Source organism: Acartia tonsa, chromosome 14 (assembly GCF_053477335.1).
Source record: "Acartia tonsa isolate MP-2025a chromosome 14, ASM5347733v1, whole genome shotgun sequence".
NCBI lineage: Eukaryota > Metazoa > Arthropoda > Copepoda > Calanoida > Acartiidae > Acartia > Acartia tonsa.
In genome coordinates this window covers 1,366,219-1,385,785 of record NC_137273.1, presented here as the reverse complement: position 1 = coordinate 1,385,785, position 19,567 = coordinate 1,366,219, and the positions used below count along the sequence as shown (strand labels likewise).

Genomic DNA, 19,567 nt, shown 5'->3' with positions numbered 1-19,567 from the left:
TAAAAAGCAACATGTTTAAAGTGGACGTACGGACTTTCTGGTAACGATTATAGAGTTGCTTTGCTTTCTAACGTGTACCTAACTCCTATAGGAATCATCATGCAAAGTTTTAAATCGATAGGACAATGCTAACATGCCTAAATTAACGAAAAGAGCTATTCGTTACGTACGGACGTTCGGACCGACCCTAATAATAGAAAAGCTACGCTTTTAAAATGAATAATTTTGTTCACAAATAAGCCGGGCTCGGCAGCTGCGCGTCAGCCGCTTGTAAGTGTCAGGGAAATCAAACTTTAACAATGCTAAAAATCAGCTGCAAGTCTAAACCTGACCCAATAGGTCAATCCATTTTATGGAAAAAAAAGTCCAGAGCATCCAAACGGGTTTAAGCTTAGTCGCAGCTGACGCGCGGCTGCCGAGCCCTATAATTTGCCTACCATAGGGGCAAGGCTGCGACAAAGCCCAAATTGTGTTAAAATTGTGTCAAAAATGATCCATGTGACGTAATAAACATGAGGGATTATCCATCTCTTTTTTAGGGGGTTTCTTTCCCACTTCTTCTTCTCATCTCCCTCATTTTATTACGTCACATTGATCACTTTTGACACAATTTTAACACAATTTGGGCTTTGTCCAAGGCTTTAATGTCATATCCAACAACTAGGGGGGGGGGGGGCCAAATCCCACCTTTTTCTTTCACAACACCCGGGGTAAATAGGTTAAGAAACACCCAACAGTCAAACAACCTTTTTGATTGCTCGACTGGAAGTTCTAATTGTGCATGGAAATGAGTTGCGCCTGTTTTGGGCAAAGGCATTATCACTACTCTGTCTATTAATGTCTCATCTATAATACAAAGTAGAACGATGTGTGTCTGTCTGTTTGTTTGTTTGTTTGTAGCGTAGGATCTCGCTAACCGCTAAACCGATCGGGTTCTCCTTTACAGGGTAGCTTCTCATAGGTCCGGGAAGGTTTATAGCTATTTTCGGTACACCGACAAACGTCCTACTACGACAAACGTCCTAATGCGACAAACCTCCTAAACGACAAACATTCTAAACGACAAACGTCCTAATGCGACATCTCTTAAGTGAAACGTCCTAATTCTTTTTCAAAAATTAAATCTTCCAAATTTAATTTAAAAATGTTTTGGGTTCATAACCATTCCGTTTGTGATAGCCAACACAGACTTTGGGAAAACTGTCGGACAGATTTGTAAAATTTAGCCTATTGTTAAAGTTATTCGATTTAAAAAATATTTTTTCCTATGTTTTATCGCCATTTTGAATTTGATATTGTTAAATATTTTTACAATTAGAGGATTTTGTCCTTAAATTTGGAAGATTTTTTTTATTTCATAATTTTTGAAAATTTTTAGTACGTTTTACTAAAGAGATGTCGCATTAGGACGTTTGTCCCTTTAGGACGTTTGTCGTTTAGGACGTTTGTCGCGGTAGGACGTTTGTCGGTGTACACTATTTTCTATGGGTTGGGACACCCCCAACACCCCCAAAAAATGAAAACACCCCCTCCAAATTTTTTTTTAAACTAGAATTAATTCCCCCTCCCTATTTTTTTTTATAAAAATTTTTCTTTTAAAAACGTAGGACACTCAAATAAATGAATCAACCAATCAAAATTCATGAAAGTCCCTAAGGTTGTTAAACCAACGAATAGGAAAACGTTATTTTAAGACGTTGGGAACTAGTGTAATAAACAGCCAATGTCCTCTCCCTCCCTGCATTTTAAAGCTAAAGATCGCATTAATAGTTATTTCTCGTATTCATTCGAATCCGGTGGATTGGAAACGGTTCTCATCCATAATAAAAAACTATGTCTAGCATCGAATTATATCCAGCTTTCTACGAATATAAATACACAATCATAAAATTAGAACCAGTTTTTTTAGCCCCTGCCTTAATCTTATAATTGTACATCTGTATCCGCGGAAAGCTGTTTATTATACGATGCGAGAAATAACTATTATCATATCGTATTATAGACAGCTGTCCGCGGATATTAATATATAAGATTAAGACCAGTATTATTAACCCCAAGGGGACGAAGGAACGAGCTAACAAAACTGGTATTAATATTACGATTTTTATTTTAATATTTATAGGAAAATGGCTATAGTACTATACAAATTTTCAGAATGGCATATAGAAGCGGTTCTAATCCAGCAGATATTAATCGGTTTGGAAGCCATACTGGAAAAGGCCTAATGATATTTTAGTCTATACCAGCAGCTACGCCCCTAGAGGCCTCTTGGGGCAATTGAGAAAAAAAGGGAGGGGGGGGGGGGGGGGAATACGATATCTCTTTTTTTATTTTAGATTTAAAACGACCAAGCTAATATTGCTTGATTCACTTCTACAAGAGACAAAATGAATTGAAAATGATTGCTAAAATCGAAATATGTATATCTTCATGTCTTAGAATAGTGTATTTTTTTTAAAAATTGGTTGAAAAACATACTAACTTTAAAACATCTTAGATTTTAAAAGAAAAATAAATGATATAATTTTGGAGGGGTTAATTTTTCTATATATTGGCGATTTTTCTTGGGAGGGTGGTGGTACTCCCCCCCAAAATAGTTATAAATCTTTCCAGAACCTATGGGAAGCTACCCTGTAAAGTAAAATCATATTGTTTCAGTGATTAGCGAGATCCTTCAGTACAAACAAACACACAAATAGACAGACAAGCATCCTGTTAATTTATTTTGTATTCTTCTGTCTAGTCAACTTTACAGATGAATATACTTGGATCAACTGCAGTTCACGTTAAAATATTCCTGGTAACGAATATTTTCAAAAATCTATAAATTTAAAGACTGCTAGCTGCCAAACGGCTGAACGTACAGATCATACCCGCACATAATTTTAAGCGGCATAAGAAGGCCTACAAATAATCCGGAATAGCCAAGATCCAATGATGCACAGGGAAAGCTTCACTGAAGAAAAAAAGTGTAAAATAGGTCTTTTTCGCGCATTTCTCTGCATTGCGAGATAATTATGCATTATTGATTTATTGCTATTTATAGATGACTAGCTGCTGCGCCTCCAGTTACTAGGGCTCTAGATTTGAAAGGGTATGTATAGGGAAAAGCAGAAAAATTGGCTTAACCATTCCAAAATTTTATCTGAAGTGAAATAGCCTGAAATGATTTGAGGACCTATGTGAAGATTCCTTAAAATGAAGAATTAAATCAGTTGAGTGGTTATCGAATAAATAATAAGAAAAGTAGATAAATAACAAAGAATACTTATACATTTATGACTTTATAAACAGGATATTTATTTAAGTATTAAAATGACCTTAAATTATACACTTTTATTTCTGTTATCTTTTTATTACAAATAAACATTTTAATATTTAATACATTCACCTAAAAATTTTCCATTCAGGTCATATCATAATGGAATATAATATACGTGGATAAATTGACAGGAATTTCTTTTTCTCCAACTTAGTGTTTTAATATGGACCTTATTTATTTGTCAGTTCGTTCTTCCATTGGGGGGGGGGGGGGTGCCGGTGGGGGGTGTGGGGGGGGGGGGGAGTTGATTGTGGTAAAAGGAGTGGATAGGGGATGTAATTATTTAAACCCACTTCGAGAATTGATATTTGAGATTACATGAAAATTTGTTGCAACATCCATGTAATAATATATCGATTCATTTTTTAGACACGTAGCTATGTGATTTCTTGTTATCTTTATATAACCTGGCTTAATCATTAGGATTTCTAACTACGTTTTATAACTAATTAATATTATTCATTAGAAATAACGAGGTCACATTAAAGTTCAAGTTTTAGACACATTTTTTTTGTTATCTTTGCATAACCTTGCTTAATCATTGAAATTTCTTATTATTTTTAAAAGCGAAGCTTTTCTATATTTAGGGTCTGTCCGTCCGTCCGTCCGTAACGGATAGCTTTTTTCGTTAATTTAGGCATGTTAGAATTGTTCTATCGATTTCAAATTTTGCATGGTGATTCATTTAGCAGTTAGGTACGATTTAGAAAGCGTAGCAACTCTATAATCATTACCAAAATGTCCGTACGTCCATTTAAAACATGTTGATTTTTTTACTTTTTAACATCAAATTTTTATGTGAGCTAATCATCGGATTGATTTGATTTTTGGTATATTGATTCCTGGGACAACAAAGTATAATGTAATAAACGAAGCAACTCTATAATCAAGTCCTAAAAATGTAAGTATGTCCATAAACATTATCCTGTATCAAGCAGTTTTTTAACAATTTACTTACAATTTTGCTTTGACTCTTATACATATTAGGATTATTCAGTTCTGAAACTATACAAGTGTTAATGTCCATTTGTCCTACCGTTTTAGTGCTTCGCTTTTATGAATGTTGTCATCCTTGTTTATAACTAAACTAGAGTTACGCCCCGTAGAGGCCTCTAGGAGCGCTTGAAGTGGGAGTGTGTGTCCACATCCCCTCATTTTCAATATCATTGTTTTGATACAAAAACATTCGCCCTACCCCACCCACCCCCCCCAAAAAAATTATCTATTAGAAGGCAAAGGGGTAATGCAATCTTCACATACCCACCCCCTTTTCCCGTACCCTCTTTCAAGTGTTCCTAGAGGCATCTAAGGGTGAAGCCTCAAGTGTTGATAATATTGAGGAGAAAAACAAAACATTGATAAAAATTATGCATCCGGTAAAAAAACGTGAACTATATCATATATTTTACGGAAATTTCCATAGAAAATTATTTAAAAATGCTTAGTTACAAATTACAAAGATAATTAGAAAAGAAAAATTGTACATTAAAACAGGCAGGGACGGCCATTTAATGTTAAAATAAGAATGTCAACATCCATAAAAGCAGAGCACAATCAAATAATAATGTTTAAACATATCATAAATTTGTAAAGCTATAAGAAAAATTGTAAATAAATCTATGGTGTAGAATTAGATGTATAACCTAAATTCCACAAAGTTGTTAAGCTAACAAATAAGAAAAACTAGTGGGGACTAGTGTAATAAACAGAGAGCCCCCCTCTCTCTCTCTTGTACAGACTGTCGGACAAACATTAGTAATAGGGAATGGATTCGCTTCTTAAAATGTTTGATTTCTAAAATATCAGCTTTGTTTTTCATTATAAAGATAAACTGATTTCTCGTATTCATTCGAATCCGGTGGATAGGAACCGGTTCTCATCCATACGAAAAAACTATGTTTAGCATTGTATTATATCCAGCTTTCTACGAATATAAAAATGTACAATCATAAGATTAAAAACAGTTGTTTTAGCCGGTGCCTTCGGCACCTCGGGGCTAAAAGAACTGGTTTTAATCTTATAATTGTACATTCTATATCTGTGGAATGCTGTTTAGAATACGATGCGAGTAATAACTATTATTTACTTAAGAAGTGATCACTTTTTTCCAGTATGGCTTCGAAACCGATTAATATCCGCTGGATTAGAACAGGTTCTCAGCAATACTGCAAAAGCGTGTATAGCATCGTAGAACACACAATTTGCCACGAATATTATTTTTTCCGAATTTTAAAATTCGCGGAAAGCTGTCTATAATACGATGCGATAAATAACTTTTAACGTCCTTGATTGACGTCAATTGATTATTTAAACTCATACTTTTTAAAAGCGAAGCTTTTCTAAATTAGGGTCGGTCCGTACGTCCGTCCGTCCGTCAGGAACGGATAGCTTTATCCGTTAATTTAGGCATATTAGAATTGTCTTATCGATTCAAACTTTGCATCCCGATTCCTGTAGTAGTTGGTTATGATTTAGAAAGTGTAGCAACTCTATAATCGTTACCAGAATGTCCTTACGTCCATTTCAAACATGTTGATTTTTGGAATACTGATTCCTAGGACAACAAAGTACAATGTGATAGTCGAAGCATATCTATAATCAAGTCCTAAAAGTTTTAGTATGTCCTTAAACATTATCCTGTATTGAAGTAGTCTTATTTATTAACAATTTTGTTTCAACTTTTGTTCATTTATATTCTGATTTTTAAGTTCTGACACTATTCAAGTATTAAAGTTCGTTATTCCTACTTAGAGCTTCACTTTTATGGATGTTATCATCCTTGTTCCAGTTTGGCTTCGAAACCGATTAATATCCACTGGATTTGAACAGGTTCCTAGCCATACTGTAAAATAATAAATAGTATCGTATTATAGACAAATATTCCACAAATATTAAAATTATTACATCTTTTGTTAGCCCTACAAAAACTTGCTTTAATCTTATAGTTTTTCATTTTCATATACGCGGAAAGCTGTCTATAATACGAAACGATAGATAACTTTTAACGTCCTTGATTGACGTCAATTATTTATTTAAACTCATACTTTTTAAAAGCGAGCTTTTCTATAATTAGAGTCGGTCCGTACGTCCAGAACGGATAACTTGTTTTTGTTAATTTAGGCATGTTAGGATGATTCTATCGATTTCAAACTGTGCATGGTGATTCCTGTAGTAATTGGTTATGATTTAGAAAGCTTAGCAACTCTTTAATCGTTATCAGAAGGTCCGTACATCCAGTTTAAACATGTTGATTTTTAACAGCAAATTTTTATGTATTAAAATTATCCGATTTTTATGATTTTTGGAATACTGATTCCTAGGACAACACAGTACAATTTCATAGGCGAAGCCTATCTATATAATCAAGTCCTATAAGTGTTAGTATGTCCTAAAGTTCGTCAAAGGGTTAGTTGTTATGACAAGTACAATCAACGAACCCTTGGACTACCCAGGGAGAGAGGGGACATTTGCCTATCATAATTTAGGACAAACTTAATTTTAAAATTTATTTAGAGCATATCTTCAGTAAGGTCTTGTACACTGCTGGATCATTCACTCCACCACGCTGGTTCGGGCAGGTTTGAGCCCATTTAGTGTGTGACTGAGGTATTTAAGCTATTCAGAAATCTTATATATGCCCCAGGATGTTTTTTAAAACTATTTTGGGGGAGGAGTACCTCCAATTTTAGTGGAGTTATATGAGAAGAATCCCCCCACCCAAAAAAACTCACACCCCCTACACCCTTTAAAGTGATCCTAGATGCTATTACTGGCGAAGCCTCTAGTGTCGTTAATAGCGAGGAAAAAGCAAAACATTGATAATAGTTATTCAACTAGCAAAAAATCATGAACCATGTGCAATGGAAATTTCAAGAATAATCTTCTACAGTACAAAGTAGCTTGATGTCTGTCCGTCCGTCTATCTGTCCCTTAAGATCTCGGTAACCACTGAACTGATTGGATTCTACTTTTCAGGAAATATATCTACTGGTCCTATGGTGGTTTAAGCTTTTTTCTTGGGGTTGGGACCATAGACGTCCAAGGGGGGGGGGGGGTAAAGGGGTGATTACACCCCCCCCAAACGAATTAGGGGGTGCCAAAATTTTTTCACTTTACCCCCCCCCCCTCATTTAAAATTTACCCATACCATGGTGGTGCCGTAGAAACCCCCAGCCATTTAGGAGGGGGTATTTACTCCCCCAAATAATTTTGGGGGGGTAAATTTGCGCGCATTTTGAATACTAAATATTTAATAGAATTTATATTACCCCCCCAAAACTTTTACCACAGGGGTAAATTTTGGGGTGGTAAACTAAATTTACCCCTGCCAACAGATTTCAGGTGGGGTAATTACCCCCCCCCCCAAGCAAATTTTACCCCCAGGGTAAAAATTTTGGGGCGGGTAAAAAATTTGCGGCGCTTCTTGCGCCAATTTAGCCAAACACCTGCTAAAAGATGGTCTGATTGCCAAGGATGTTTTTATTTAAAGGACAAGAAATTTAATTCATAATTCATATATCCTTATTAATTTTTTTGTAAATAGGACCATAAAAAAGCCTGTAACTTTTTTATATGTTTGATTATGTATTTGGCCATAACTCTGTCAAAAATGCTTTTGAAACATATCTTTTTTGACCTAAGATAATGAAACAGTTTCTTTATAGCCCAAGTAATCAGTTTTGTAATATATTTCTATTTTATGGAAAACTTATATATAAGAATACAAAAATATGTAAATTTTTGTGTAAGTTTTTATATGTATACTGTATAGATACCAAAAATCAATAGTAAATCTCTTTTTTAATACTTTGCTCTCATTTTGATTCTGTTCAATCAACTTTTCTTAAAGGTACTCAACTCCCCACCACCTAAATTGTGCCCCTAAGGGCGAAGCCGCTAGTTAAAATTAACTATTTTTAAAGACGTTATTTACTAAGTATATTTGCGATTACTTTTATTTAATGAAATCTTCCAATTTTTAACATGTACAAAACGGCCTGCTTAATTGCTTCAAGATCCATGTCAGATCTATATAGGAAATAAATGTCTATAAACGAGCTCAAGTTTTCCAAGGAATATATGATTAAAACTCATAGTGCTCCAATAATCCATAATAAACTCTCATTGCCCAGAACGATAAGACCCATTATTTTACTTTATTAAAAATAAATTCATTTTTTTCATTTCATGTTGCTATTTACCTTATATTGATGTATTTAATTTCTAATCATAAAAAAGAAAATTTAAATTTATAATATGATAAATTTAAGAAAACTGTGTTTTAAAAGAATTCGATTGTGGCGACATTTTGTGTGTTCAAATATTAAACTAAAATTGTAATCATCATCATTAACCCTTTGGTGATGGTAATGTAAAGAAAAAATATAATTTAAAAAAATCTTTTAAAAATCATTTAAATTATTAAATATTTACTTTCTTTTAGATAGTAATGCCGGGTGAGGAAAATGGATTTATTGAGAAATAGATATGCATATAGAAAACTAGCCAATAGGGAGATAATTATATCGAGCCAACTCTAGTCTCTAAAACAAACAATATTTTTCCTATAAATGCAAAGCAACAAAGAAAAATAATTAGAACGCAACAAGATGAGGATGCTATCAATCCTCCTTTGTGTTACAGCAGCTGGAACTGGAATAGAAGTTTTGGCTGTAACCTCTAAACAGCAACCCCAAGCAGACAGCAAAGAACTTCAGCTTTCAAAGGTTATTTTTTAATAGATTAAGTCTGAAATATTAATCCAATTTTCAGTATGGCTCTGAAAATCTGGATTAGAATGAGTTAACATCCCCCTCCAAACTTATAAAAATAAACTAATCAAAATAACAAATAAACTGTTTTCAATTCATGTAATTAATGCATTTACAATGATAACAGTATATACCAGAATTGAGCAATTAATCTTTTATGTTATAGAACAAAAATCCTTATTAAAAAACAATCACAATCATTATTTCTTAAATTCCTAAATTTTTAAGTTCTTACCTATTTTTTTTTAATATAGTAAAATACCATTTTATGAAGAAAACTTTATTTTGCTACTTCAATATCCAGTTATCCTTCCCAACTCTAGTGCATATCTTTACTAAATGAATCATATTGTAGATTGCTGGGCTAGCCGAGACAGAGATTGAGAAAATTGTGAAGCAAGACAACAACGGAACACTCAGGAATTATATCAAACAATTCTTCATAGTTTAGTTGCATAGGTTGGGAGGGGTGTGAGGAGTGTAAGCAACGGTCAAAACGGACGAATTCACTATAGACTATTTCTTTAAAGAAGCTTCGCTTCAACACAAACATAAACAAAACTACATTGAATATCTAAAGATTATAGATTAGGTTGGGTTAAAATAGGATTAAACAAGATTCCTTCTCTTTATTTTTTTGGGGACATGATGGAATAGAAAATGTTAAATAGAATTACAATGATAAGCATAACTGAAATATACAAATTATTAACTTTACATAGTGTTTACTTTTTGAGTTTGTTGATAAAGCTCAGTTTACAAAATTATGTATATTAACTATATGTCTACTATAAACTTTATCTCTTAGAGAAATTTGTATAATAGAGGGGAGTTAAGTTGACACTCCACTATTAAATTAAGTTTTAAAAAGAAAAAAGGGCGTTTTTTTCAGGAACATTTTCTCTTGGGTGGGCAGAGGTACCCCTAAAATAGAAATAATCCATCCAGAAGTTTTTATCATTGGTGAATTAGAAAAAAACTATACATGCAGGAATTTTGATATGATCTTTCTAATAGGGAAGGATGCCCACCATTTTCGGAATTACCAATTGCTGATGAAGGATTGGAGAACTTTTATGGTATAAGATACTATAATGATTTAGGAGGTCCAATTTCCTCCCTTGCTTGTAATGGAGATAGCTATGACCTACCACCTGGTAAATATGACGACTGGTATTCAATAGGTACTCTTTTTGTGCATCATGGTTGCACATTATACACTTTTGAAAAGGAACATTTTGAGGGAGAAATGAGTACCATCAGAGGACCCCTCTCCGATTTTTGTGCAGATGATCTTCATTCGTATTTTTGTGAGGGATGTATATGTTTTGTACCGTCAATGATAGTGGAGTGTGGTATGCAATTTCCAGACTGCAAACCAACAGATGAGTGGACTACTGTGGCCTCCCTTGACAATTCAGGTTCATCTATACCAAGCAAGTTTACTTATCAATACCAAATTGGAACAGAGTGGTCCTCAGAAATATCACAAGGATTTAATGTTGATGTGTCAGTTACAGCGACAATTAAAGCGTCCTTCTGGAAAATTTTTGAAGGAGAGGTGAGCACTTCATTTTCTACTGGTTATAACTGGCAACACACTAGCTCCGAGGCAAAGAGTGAAGTAACAACTTTCACAATTGAAACAATAATTCCACCTGGCACTGTATATAAGATTTATCAGGCCACAGGTGTCTGTGGCAATTCGGAGATCCAGACGGAGTTATTTAAAACAGAAGACAGCAAAACTGGTGAATGGAAGATTTTTTATCATTAATTCCTGATGATTCCTTTCATGCCAACAAGATAAACAGCAACTTCAATTTGTAATCATTTTATTTTTATTCAATTATTATCTTATCATTGCTTTTTCATTGTTTTATTACAAATAAACAATTTTTATTCAGCATGTTAAAAATCTTATTTTAATTAAGAGGGTGAGATATATTTGAGGATAGATAGATAAAAAGATTAAGCCAATCAAGATTTTATAAAGGTAGCAAAATTCTAAGCCGACGAAAGATAAAACTTGCAAAGCTACTCTATAAATCACTCTGTCTTTAGAAGAGAAACTATTCTATAATTCATTAGGTCTTTGGAAACTAAGCAACTCTATAAGTTTCTATGTCTTTGGAAGCAAAGGTACTCTTTTATTTACTTTGTCTTTAGAAGTAAAAATTCATTTCATCTTCAATATGTGGATATACTTGGTCTTTAAAAGAGAAGCTACTCTATGATCCTTCTTATCTTTTAAAGTAAAGCTACTCTGTAATTCACTTTGTCCTCATAAGCGAAGCTACTCTATGATTTTCTTTGTCTTTGAAATTAAAGCTACTAGACAATTCACTTTTCCTCTTTAAATCTTTCTATATATCAATCCTGTCTCTCATATATATCTCACCCTCTTAATTAAAATAAGAATTTTAACATGCTGAATAAAAATTGTTTATTTGTAATAAAATGAAAAATTAATGAAGGAATCATCAGGAATTAAGGATAAAAAATCTTCGTGACACCATTTTTTGTGTCCAAATTCTGGAACATCTTGGTCTTAATCCCTGAATTGCCACAAAGACCTTGGGCCTGCTCAATCTTAACTACTTTGTCAGGTGGAATTTCAGTTTAATGGTGAAAGTTGATACTTTACTCTGCCTCAGAGCTAGTGTGTTCCCAGTTATAGCCTGGCTTCAACTTCAAAAAGACCAAAGAAGGATTTTTTTGTTGTTGCTCTGACTGAATAATCAATGTTAAAACCTTGTAATATTTCTGAGAACCACTCTGTTTCAACTTGGTATTTATAAGTAAACTTGCTTGGTAGAGATAAACCTGAATTATCTAAGAAGGCTACAGGATTCTTCTCATCTGATGGTTGGCAGTCAGGCATTTTCATCCCACATTCGATAATCATTGACGGCACAACACAAAATAAACCAGGAAAGCACCAACCTCCATAAATATCAAAACCATCCCAAAAATCGGAGAGGGGTCCTATAAAGGTCTTCATATCTACTGCAAAATCATATTTACTAAAAGTGTATAGTGTATAATGTATAACCATGATGCACAAAAAGAGTACCCATTATATGCTGATCATCAGGGAGGTTATATTTCCCAGGTGGTCAGTTAAAACTAGCTCTATTACAGGCAAGGGACGAAATTTGACCTCCATTACCACTATAGTATCTTATAACATAAAAGTAGTTTATCCTTCATCAGCGATTGGATTGACTTATTTACAAAAAGAGTGGCCTAAAACCATATAAGGACCTATAATAAGCTTCACTATAAAGGAGAACCATATTAGTTCAGTGGTTAGCAAGATCCTTCGCTACAGACAAAAAAGCTTACAGTCTATTAAAAGGATTCAAATACAAGGACATATATTTTTAACTCTTATTTTATACATATTAATTGGAACTGATGATCTATTTTATTAGTGAAACAATTGTATTCCACCAATAAAAAGTTAAAGAAAAAACCTGTGTTTATATATATAATAACTTTATATAATAGGATAACAAGGATGACAGCATCCATAAGTAGCGAAGCTCAGAAAATATGAATGTATATTATGAATATATTTACAATATACCAGTGTCATCCTATATATTTGATGAAATAGGGAAATGACAAAAACTTCAAAATCACGCAACCTTTCAAGCACGAAAAATGAAAAATCTAGGAATCGATCTAGCACCACAATTTATAAACAAATCTTTATGAAATCTGATGGAAATAAGTAGAATATGAGCATATTCAATCCCTGATAATTTCAGCCGCAAATCCTGAATAGAAATTGAGAAAAGAATAGAAAACCTAAAAATCTAGGAATCGATCTAGCACCCCTATTAATAAAAAAAATCGTAATAAAACTTAAGGAAAATATGTAAAATGTAAATTTAAGCAATCCCTGAAAATTTCAGCTCATTATCTTAAAAAGGAGTTGAGAAAATCAGAAAAACATGAAAATGTAGGAATCGATCTAGCACCCCAAATAACAGACGGATGGACAAAACAATGTATAGATTAGATGTGCTTATGTTAAAAGAATCTTCACTAACAATTTCAGCTTTCTATCTTTTATAGGAGCCGAGAAAATCACGTTTCCCCCACTTTGTCTCAGACGGACAGACGGACGGACATTTCGAATTATAGAGTAGCTTCGCTACTATAAATTTCATTGATCATATTGTAGGATTGACTTACAAATATAAACAGAATCATTGTCTGCTAGAAATTCCTGTTGGGGTTAGACACACTCGCGTGTCATCAGGGAGGTTATAAAATCTCGGTATCAAAGCTAAAGACGTTAAAAATGGTTCCTATTGCGCGACATTAATAGTAGGGTGAGGGCCTTGGGCCCAAAACAGGTGGATCTCGTTACCATACATAGTTAGAACTTGCAGACAAGGTTCATACAGTCAACAAGTTGGTTATCTTTTGGGTGTTACTAATACCCTGGTGTTTTTGGACAGAGAATTGGCCCTCTTTAGGTATCCTGGGTTGTTGGACCAGGCATTTAAGTGTCATGGGACAGCCTTGTCCTTAAGTGATAGGGACATCTAGGGTTATACATTTATTGTATCTCTATCTATAATAACTTCAAGGAGGGAGGGGACATTGGGCTTTAATTATTACACTAGTCCTCAAATCTTTTAAAGATTTCTTATTCGTTGGCTTAACAACTTTAAGGGGCTTAAATTAAATTTTGATTGGTTGGCTCACTATTGAGTGTTCAAACGTTTCAACCACTAATTGAAATCTATAGAAGAGGTAAATTTGGGATGTATAACAATCTATCGGCCATTGTCTTATCCCTTTAGATCCCTGAATAATTTACTTAAATTTTCCTCGTTTTCTTACGAAAATTCTGCATCAGTTTTTCATGGTACAAATACGCAGGGATCATAAGGGATAAGACAATTGACGATAAATTGATATACCATCTACAATGAAAATAAAATGATAGTTATTTCTCGCATCGTATTATAAACAGCTTTCCGCGGATTTAAGAAATTTTGCAACAAATTTACGAATAGTTTTGTCAAAACTTATAAATTCTTCTTCCGTATATTCAGTTCTGACACTCTACAAAAGTTAATGCTCGTCTGTCCTACCGTTTTAGAGCTTCGCTTTTATGGATGTTGTCATCCTTGTTATTTGTATATTTAACAAGAAATCACTGAGGTGTTATAGAGATAAAAATATTCAATTTTAATTTAATTATGATCGGGAAACATTGTATTATTTTAAAGCGAAGCTTTCCTATAAATAGGGTCGTTCCGTCCGTCCGTAACGGTTAGCTCTTTTTGTTAATTAATGCATGTTAGAATTGATCTATCGATTTCAAACTTTGCATGATGATTCCTATAACAGTTAGATACAATTTAGAAAGCGTAGGAACTCTATAACCGTCAGAAAGTCCGTACGTCCAATTCAAGCTGATTTTTACTTTTTTGACAACATTTTCTTATTTGATATAATTACCCTATTGATCTGATTTTTGGAATATTCCTGAACAATGTTATAAGCGAAGCATCTCTATATTATTGTTCAAGTCCTAAAAATGTAACTATGTCCTTAAAGATTATTCTGTATTCAGGCAATTTTTCAACAAATTTACTCACAATTTTGTTTCGAATTTTATACATTTCATTTCTGATTATTCAGTTATGACACTCTACAAGAGCTAATCTTTGTTTGTCTTACCATTTCACAGCTGCATTTATATGGATGTTGTCATTCTTGTTAAAAAGTAACCAAAGCTACCCTTCAAGAGAGAATGTCTGTATATCTGTAATGCGTAATTGATAACCAACCCTTTGATTGCACGACCTTTGCCTGAAAGTCCTTATATTCAGGGAGTGAGGGGACAATGGGCTGTTTATTACACTTGTCCAAAAAGTATTAGTAAAACATTTCCTTATACGTTGGCTTAACAACTTTGGGGAATTTTATAGAGTTTTGATGTTTGGTTCATTTAAGTGAGTGTCTAAACGTTTCAACCACTAATTTTAATCTACAGAAGGGGGTAATTTTGTGTACCATCATTGGGGATGTACATAAATTTATCGGGCATTGCATTGTCTTATCCCTTTAGATCCCTGATGTTAATATGCCCCACAATGATGGGAATGTTGACAAGAAAAAGCAGAGGTCTAGCTTTAACAGCAGCCGAGTAAATCCCATTTCCCCCCCAATACCGTTACGGACAGACTGACGGACGGACAGACAAAGTCAATTAAACTGTAGCTCCGCTACTTAATATGTAATTACAATATTTTTTACAAGTTTTTGTTAAAAATTAATAAATTAAATCAAATTTTGTGACAGAGCCTTTTATCGCCTACTAAATTTCTTCTCATTATATTTAAAAAACGATATTTATTCTATATAAAAAACAGGGATCTTAGGGGATAAGACAATGGCCGATAAAATGATGTATAAAGTCTCCAAAGTTATTAAGTCAACGAATAGGGAACGTCATAGTAAAACTTTGGGGACTAGTGTAATAAACAGCCTATTGTTCCCTCTTTCTCTAACATAACATCCATGTAGTAGTCCGACTGCTTTGGGGTATAGTCCCTTTCGTGACAGCGCCCCTTAAGGGGCGATATGTCGTATTTTCACAGTAACTTTTTATAGATGTATATACGGATAACTACCTGTCCCACTTTTCTATTGACCTTTTTCGTCTTCTAGTTTTCTGTTACTTGGCCGTATTAATGTTTCTAAGATTATTGGTTGATTTACAAAGACCCAATTGAGAGTCGGCACAAGGTCTTTGGGATGGGGATATACAATTATTTAATTTAACCCCTACCCCTTCTATTGTTTTACTTTTATCATAAGACGATGGACGAAAAAATGGACCTAAAAGAAGCTTCACTGTAAAGGAGAACCATATAGGTCCTGTTGTTAGTGAGATATTAGGCTACAAACAAACACACACACACACACATATATATACAGACATCCTGTTACTTTTGCAGAACTTGTATATAAATTTCTTTTTAATATTTTCTTTAAAAATACTTATCTATGCTCCAATATTTCATTGAAATGATTTAATCCAAGATTTTTTATTTTTTATTTTATTCTACACGCAATTTATATTCTTTAAGTAGTCAGTTCCCTCACTGTATTATACACTGGCGGCTGCGCTCCTAGAGTCATCTAGGGGCACTTGAAATGGGGAAGTCAACCCCCCCACTTTTAGTTTTGAAAATAAAAGTAAAATTTTTTTTTCTTTTTTTTGGGGGGGGGCGATTATTCTTCGGAGGGTGGTGGTACCCTCCCCTAAAATAGTTATAAACCTTCCAAGGATCTAAGAGCAGCTACACTGTAAAGGAGAACCATATGGGTTCAGCGGTTTAGCGAGTTCCTTCGGTACAGACACACATACTGTTACTTTTATATAAGGTTGTATCGGTTTTTTAAACGAGGTACGGATTTTTCGATCCTTACTGTAAAATTAGGGATGTTAGAATTGTACAATCAATTTAAAACTGTGTATGATGAGTCCTGTAACAAATAAGAACAACCTGATATGCTTGTTTTAAAAACCCTGTGCGCGCCAATAGATTGGATCTTATACCAAATTTTCATATTTTATAATAAGGTGAACTCTGTAGCGGGCTAAAATAACGTTTTCCCCCATCCCCTCCCCTCCTGTTGGAGAACGGCCCCCGACCAATAAAAGCGAGGGGAAATTGCAACCTAAAATTTGTCTCCTGTTATATCATCCACGTATATTCTATATCCATTGCCACTGTTAAAGTTGATTTAATTCATCAAGATTAATTTATTCTTCAAGAGTTGTGAATATAAATTTATTCTTGGTCTTATTTGCAAATGCGCCGCTTGATAAATAGACCTTAACTGACCAGCGAAATAGAGGGATAAGACAATGGCAGATAAATTGATATACATCGCCAATGGTAATACACAAAGTTCCCCTTCTGTAGATAAAAATTAGTCGTTGGAACGTTAATACACTCAACTTAATAAATGAATCAATCAAAATTCACTAAAGTCCCCATAGATGTAAAGCCAACGAATAAGGAAACGTTATTATAAAACTTTGGGGACTATTTTGATAAACAGCCCATTGTCTTCTCTCTTTCTCTCTCTCAGTTTTACCTTAAAATGCCTTGTTGAGAACCGACACCCCCCCCCCCCCCCCTCCTCTCCTCATTAATTTAAAACATTATTGCAAATATGGAGGGGGGGATTTATTTATATTTATTACTTTAAGTCAGGTTAGGTCATATTGGGTACTGGGTATCGCTGCAGGGTTAGTTGCCTCAGGCAAAGTCCCACAGGTTTAGTGCCTACGAAAAAATACCCCTCCCCCCCCTCCTCCCTAATTTGAAATATATTTGAAAACAAGAGTGGCGAGTGGGCGTAGTTTATTGTCGTTTATTTTTTTTTATTACTTTAAGTTTGATTGAGTTAGGTTATATTGGTTACTGGGTAACCCCATAGGGTTAGGGTCTAAAAATGTTCTTTTCTAATTTCAATTTAATTTATTAATAAAAGGGGTTGGGTTACAATGCTCCACGGAAACTTTGTGGAAAAACATAGATATTTTAAAAAATACAATGAAACAAATTTTATATTAGAAATGAAAACAATTTATTTAATATATAAAATTACTTATGTAAAAGAATGTCTGTGTGTCTGTGTGCACCGAAAGATCTCGCTAACCGCTGAACCAATATGATTCACCTTTGCAGTGTAAGGTCCTGGTAAGGTTTATAGCTGTTTGGGGGGAGGGTACAACCGCCCTCCCAAGAAAAATTGCAAAAATAAAAAAATGTAAAGCTGATCTTAATATAGTTCGAAAAGAAAACATTTTAATTGTCCAAGAGGCCTCTAGGGTCGTAGCCGCTAGTAATTAATAAAAGTATAAAATTTAAAAAAGAATTTATTGATCTTTTAACAAAAGTTAAATATTTATAAAAAAGTAACATGAGATTTGTCTAACTGTGTCTTTCTTTTGAAGGATCTCACTAACCATTGGACCGATATGGTTCTCCTTTATACTGTACCTTGGAAGGTTTAGATGAATTTTTACATATGCGGCCCCTAGTAATAAAATATCCCTACACAAATATTTTTCTCAACTAGAATTGAAAATGGGGGAGGGGGACTCGGGAGTCAATTTTCCCTTTCCCCTATCTCAAGTGTATCTAGAGGCCCTTAGGGGCGCAGCTCCTATTATCAAAAAAGTCTAAAATTGATAAAAAAAACAAGATTTTTTATTTTAAAGTTAGTATGTTTTTCAACCTATTTTTTAAAAAAATACACTATTCTAAGACATGAAGATATATTTCGATTTTAGCAATCATTTTCAATTCATTTTGTCTAAAAAATATAGGTATGAGACATTAGATAACAGGTTATACAAAAAGGTTATGCAATTGAACATATAAAAATCAAAATTAAAAAATAAATGAAACAATTTTTTGCTTTTCTTAAATGTAGAATCCTAACTCAGGGATCTAAAGGGATAAGACAATGGCTGATAAATTTAAAATTTCCTTTCTGTAGATTACAATTAATGGTTGAAAATTTTTGACACTCAACTTAATGATCCAACCAATCAAAATTCAATAAAAGTCCCCTAGATTAGTAATCCAACAAATAAGAAAAGGTTGTTATAAGACTTCTGGGACTGGTGTAATAAACACCCCATTGCCCCCTCTCTCTCTGAGAATCCTTACTGCTGAGCTGGCTGCTGTGCTGGCTAGTATGATGAAACAAACTGCTTCACGATGTCCTTTCCCGGCTTTCATCCGTCGGCGCCGCCATTTTGAATTTTCAAAATTTGGCGCCAAAACTTTAGTGTATCCAGATGTTAAGCCAGGTACAGGACAGAGTGCAGCAGCTAGGCGCTGAGAAAGCCGTCTTTGCATCAATTTTCCCGGATTTTTTTTTCACAAGCTGATTTTGTTTCGCAGTGATTTTGAGCTAAATTTGAGTGATTGGTTGGTATAGATTTCTTGGAATTCATAACTTGAATATAGAGATGGGATTACACCAATAAATTGATCACTAAATTTTCATATTTATCAAATAAGTATTTTTCACTAAACTTTGAATTCTTTGATTTGTAGATGGTTTCTTTGTTTAAAGAGGCGCGGCAACCGCGTGGCCGCCGCGACAAAGCCTCAAATTTAAACCTGTTTGGATGCTTTGAATTATTTTTTTTGAAAAGAGGGGGATTGCCATATTTGGGTCAGATTTTGACTGGCAGCTAAATTTTTAAATTGTAAAATTTTGATTTCATTGAGGCTTACAGGCGGCTGACGCGCGGCTGCCGAGCCCTCAAGTTGAATTAAAATGGCTATAGATAAGAGGCTTTTTCCATTATGGCTTCAAAACCGATTCATATCCGCTGGATTAGAACTGGTTCTCAGCCATACTGAAAACTGAAAAAAAAACTTGTATCGTATTGTATAAACAATGC

General features: G+C 34.0%; 3 protein-coding genes across 4 annotated transcripts in view; 2 read left to right on the top strand and 1 right to left on the bottom strand.

The window, feature by feature from the left end:
- The window catches only part of LOC145306160 (uncharacterized), a 287,293-nt gene that overhangs the window by 149,986 nt on the left and 117,740 nt on the right, over nt 1–19,567 (bottom strand). The gene's annotated exons all lie outside the window — the stretch shown is intronic.
- LOC145306158 (uncharacterized) overlaps nt 2,351–19,567 on the top strand; it is a 72,406-nt gene continuing 55,189 nt past the window's right edge. For both annotated transcript variants that reach the window (XM_080148136.1, XM_080148137.1), the window contains exon 1: nt 2,351–2,383. The gene's annotated coding sequence lies outside the window, so the exon portion shown is untranslated. The remainder of the gene's footprint in view (nt 2,384–19,567) is intronic.
- Nucleotides 8,902–10,999, top strand: LOC145305575 (uncharacterized). Its single transcript, XM_080147265.1, has 3 exons — nt 8,902–9,048; nt 9,449–9,514; nt 10,112–10,999. The coding sequence occupies exons 1-3, from the start codon at nt 8,932–8,934 to the stop codon at nt 10,868–10,870; spliced, it is 942 nt and encodes a 313-aa protein (XP_080003391.1). The 5' UTR covers nt 8,902–8,931; the 3' UTR covers nt 10,871–10,999.

Excerpts from the sequence above, each read along its gene's own strand:
- LOC145305575 (XM_080147265.1), top strand. The coding sequence starts at position 8,932 with ATGAGGATGCTATCAATCCTCCTTTGTGTTACAGCAGCTGGAACTGGA. Across the intron at positions 9,049-9,448 it reads AAGAACTTCAGCTTTCAAAG|ATTGCTGGGCTAGCCGAGAC; the intron begins GTTATTTTTTAA and ends ATCATATTGTAG. Across the intron at positions 9,515-10,111 it reads ACAACAACGGAACACTCAGG|GAAGGATGCCCACCATTTTC; the intron begins AATTATATCAAA and ends CTTTCTAATAGG.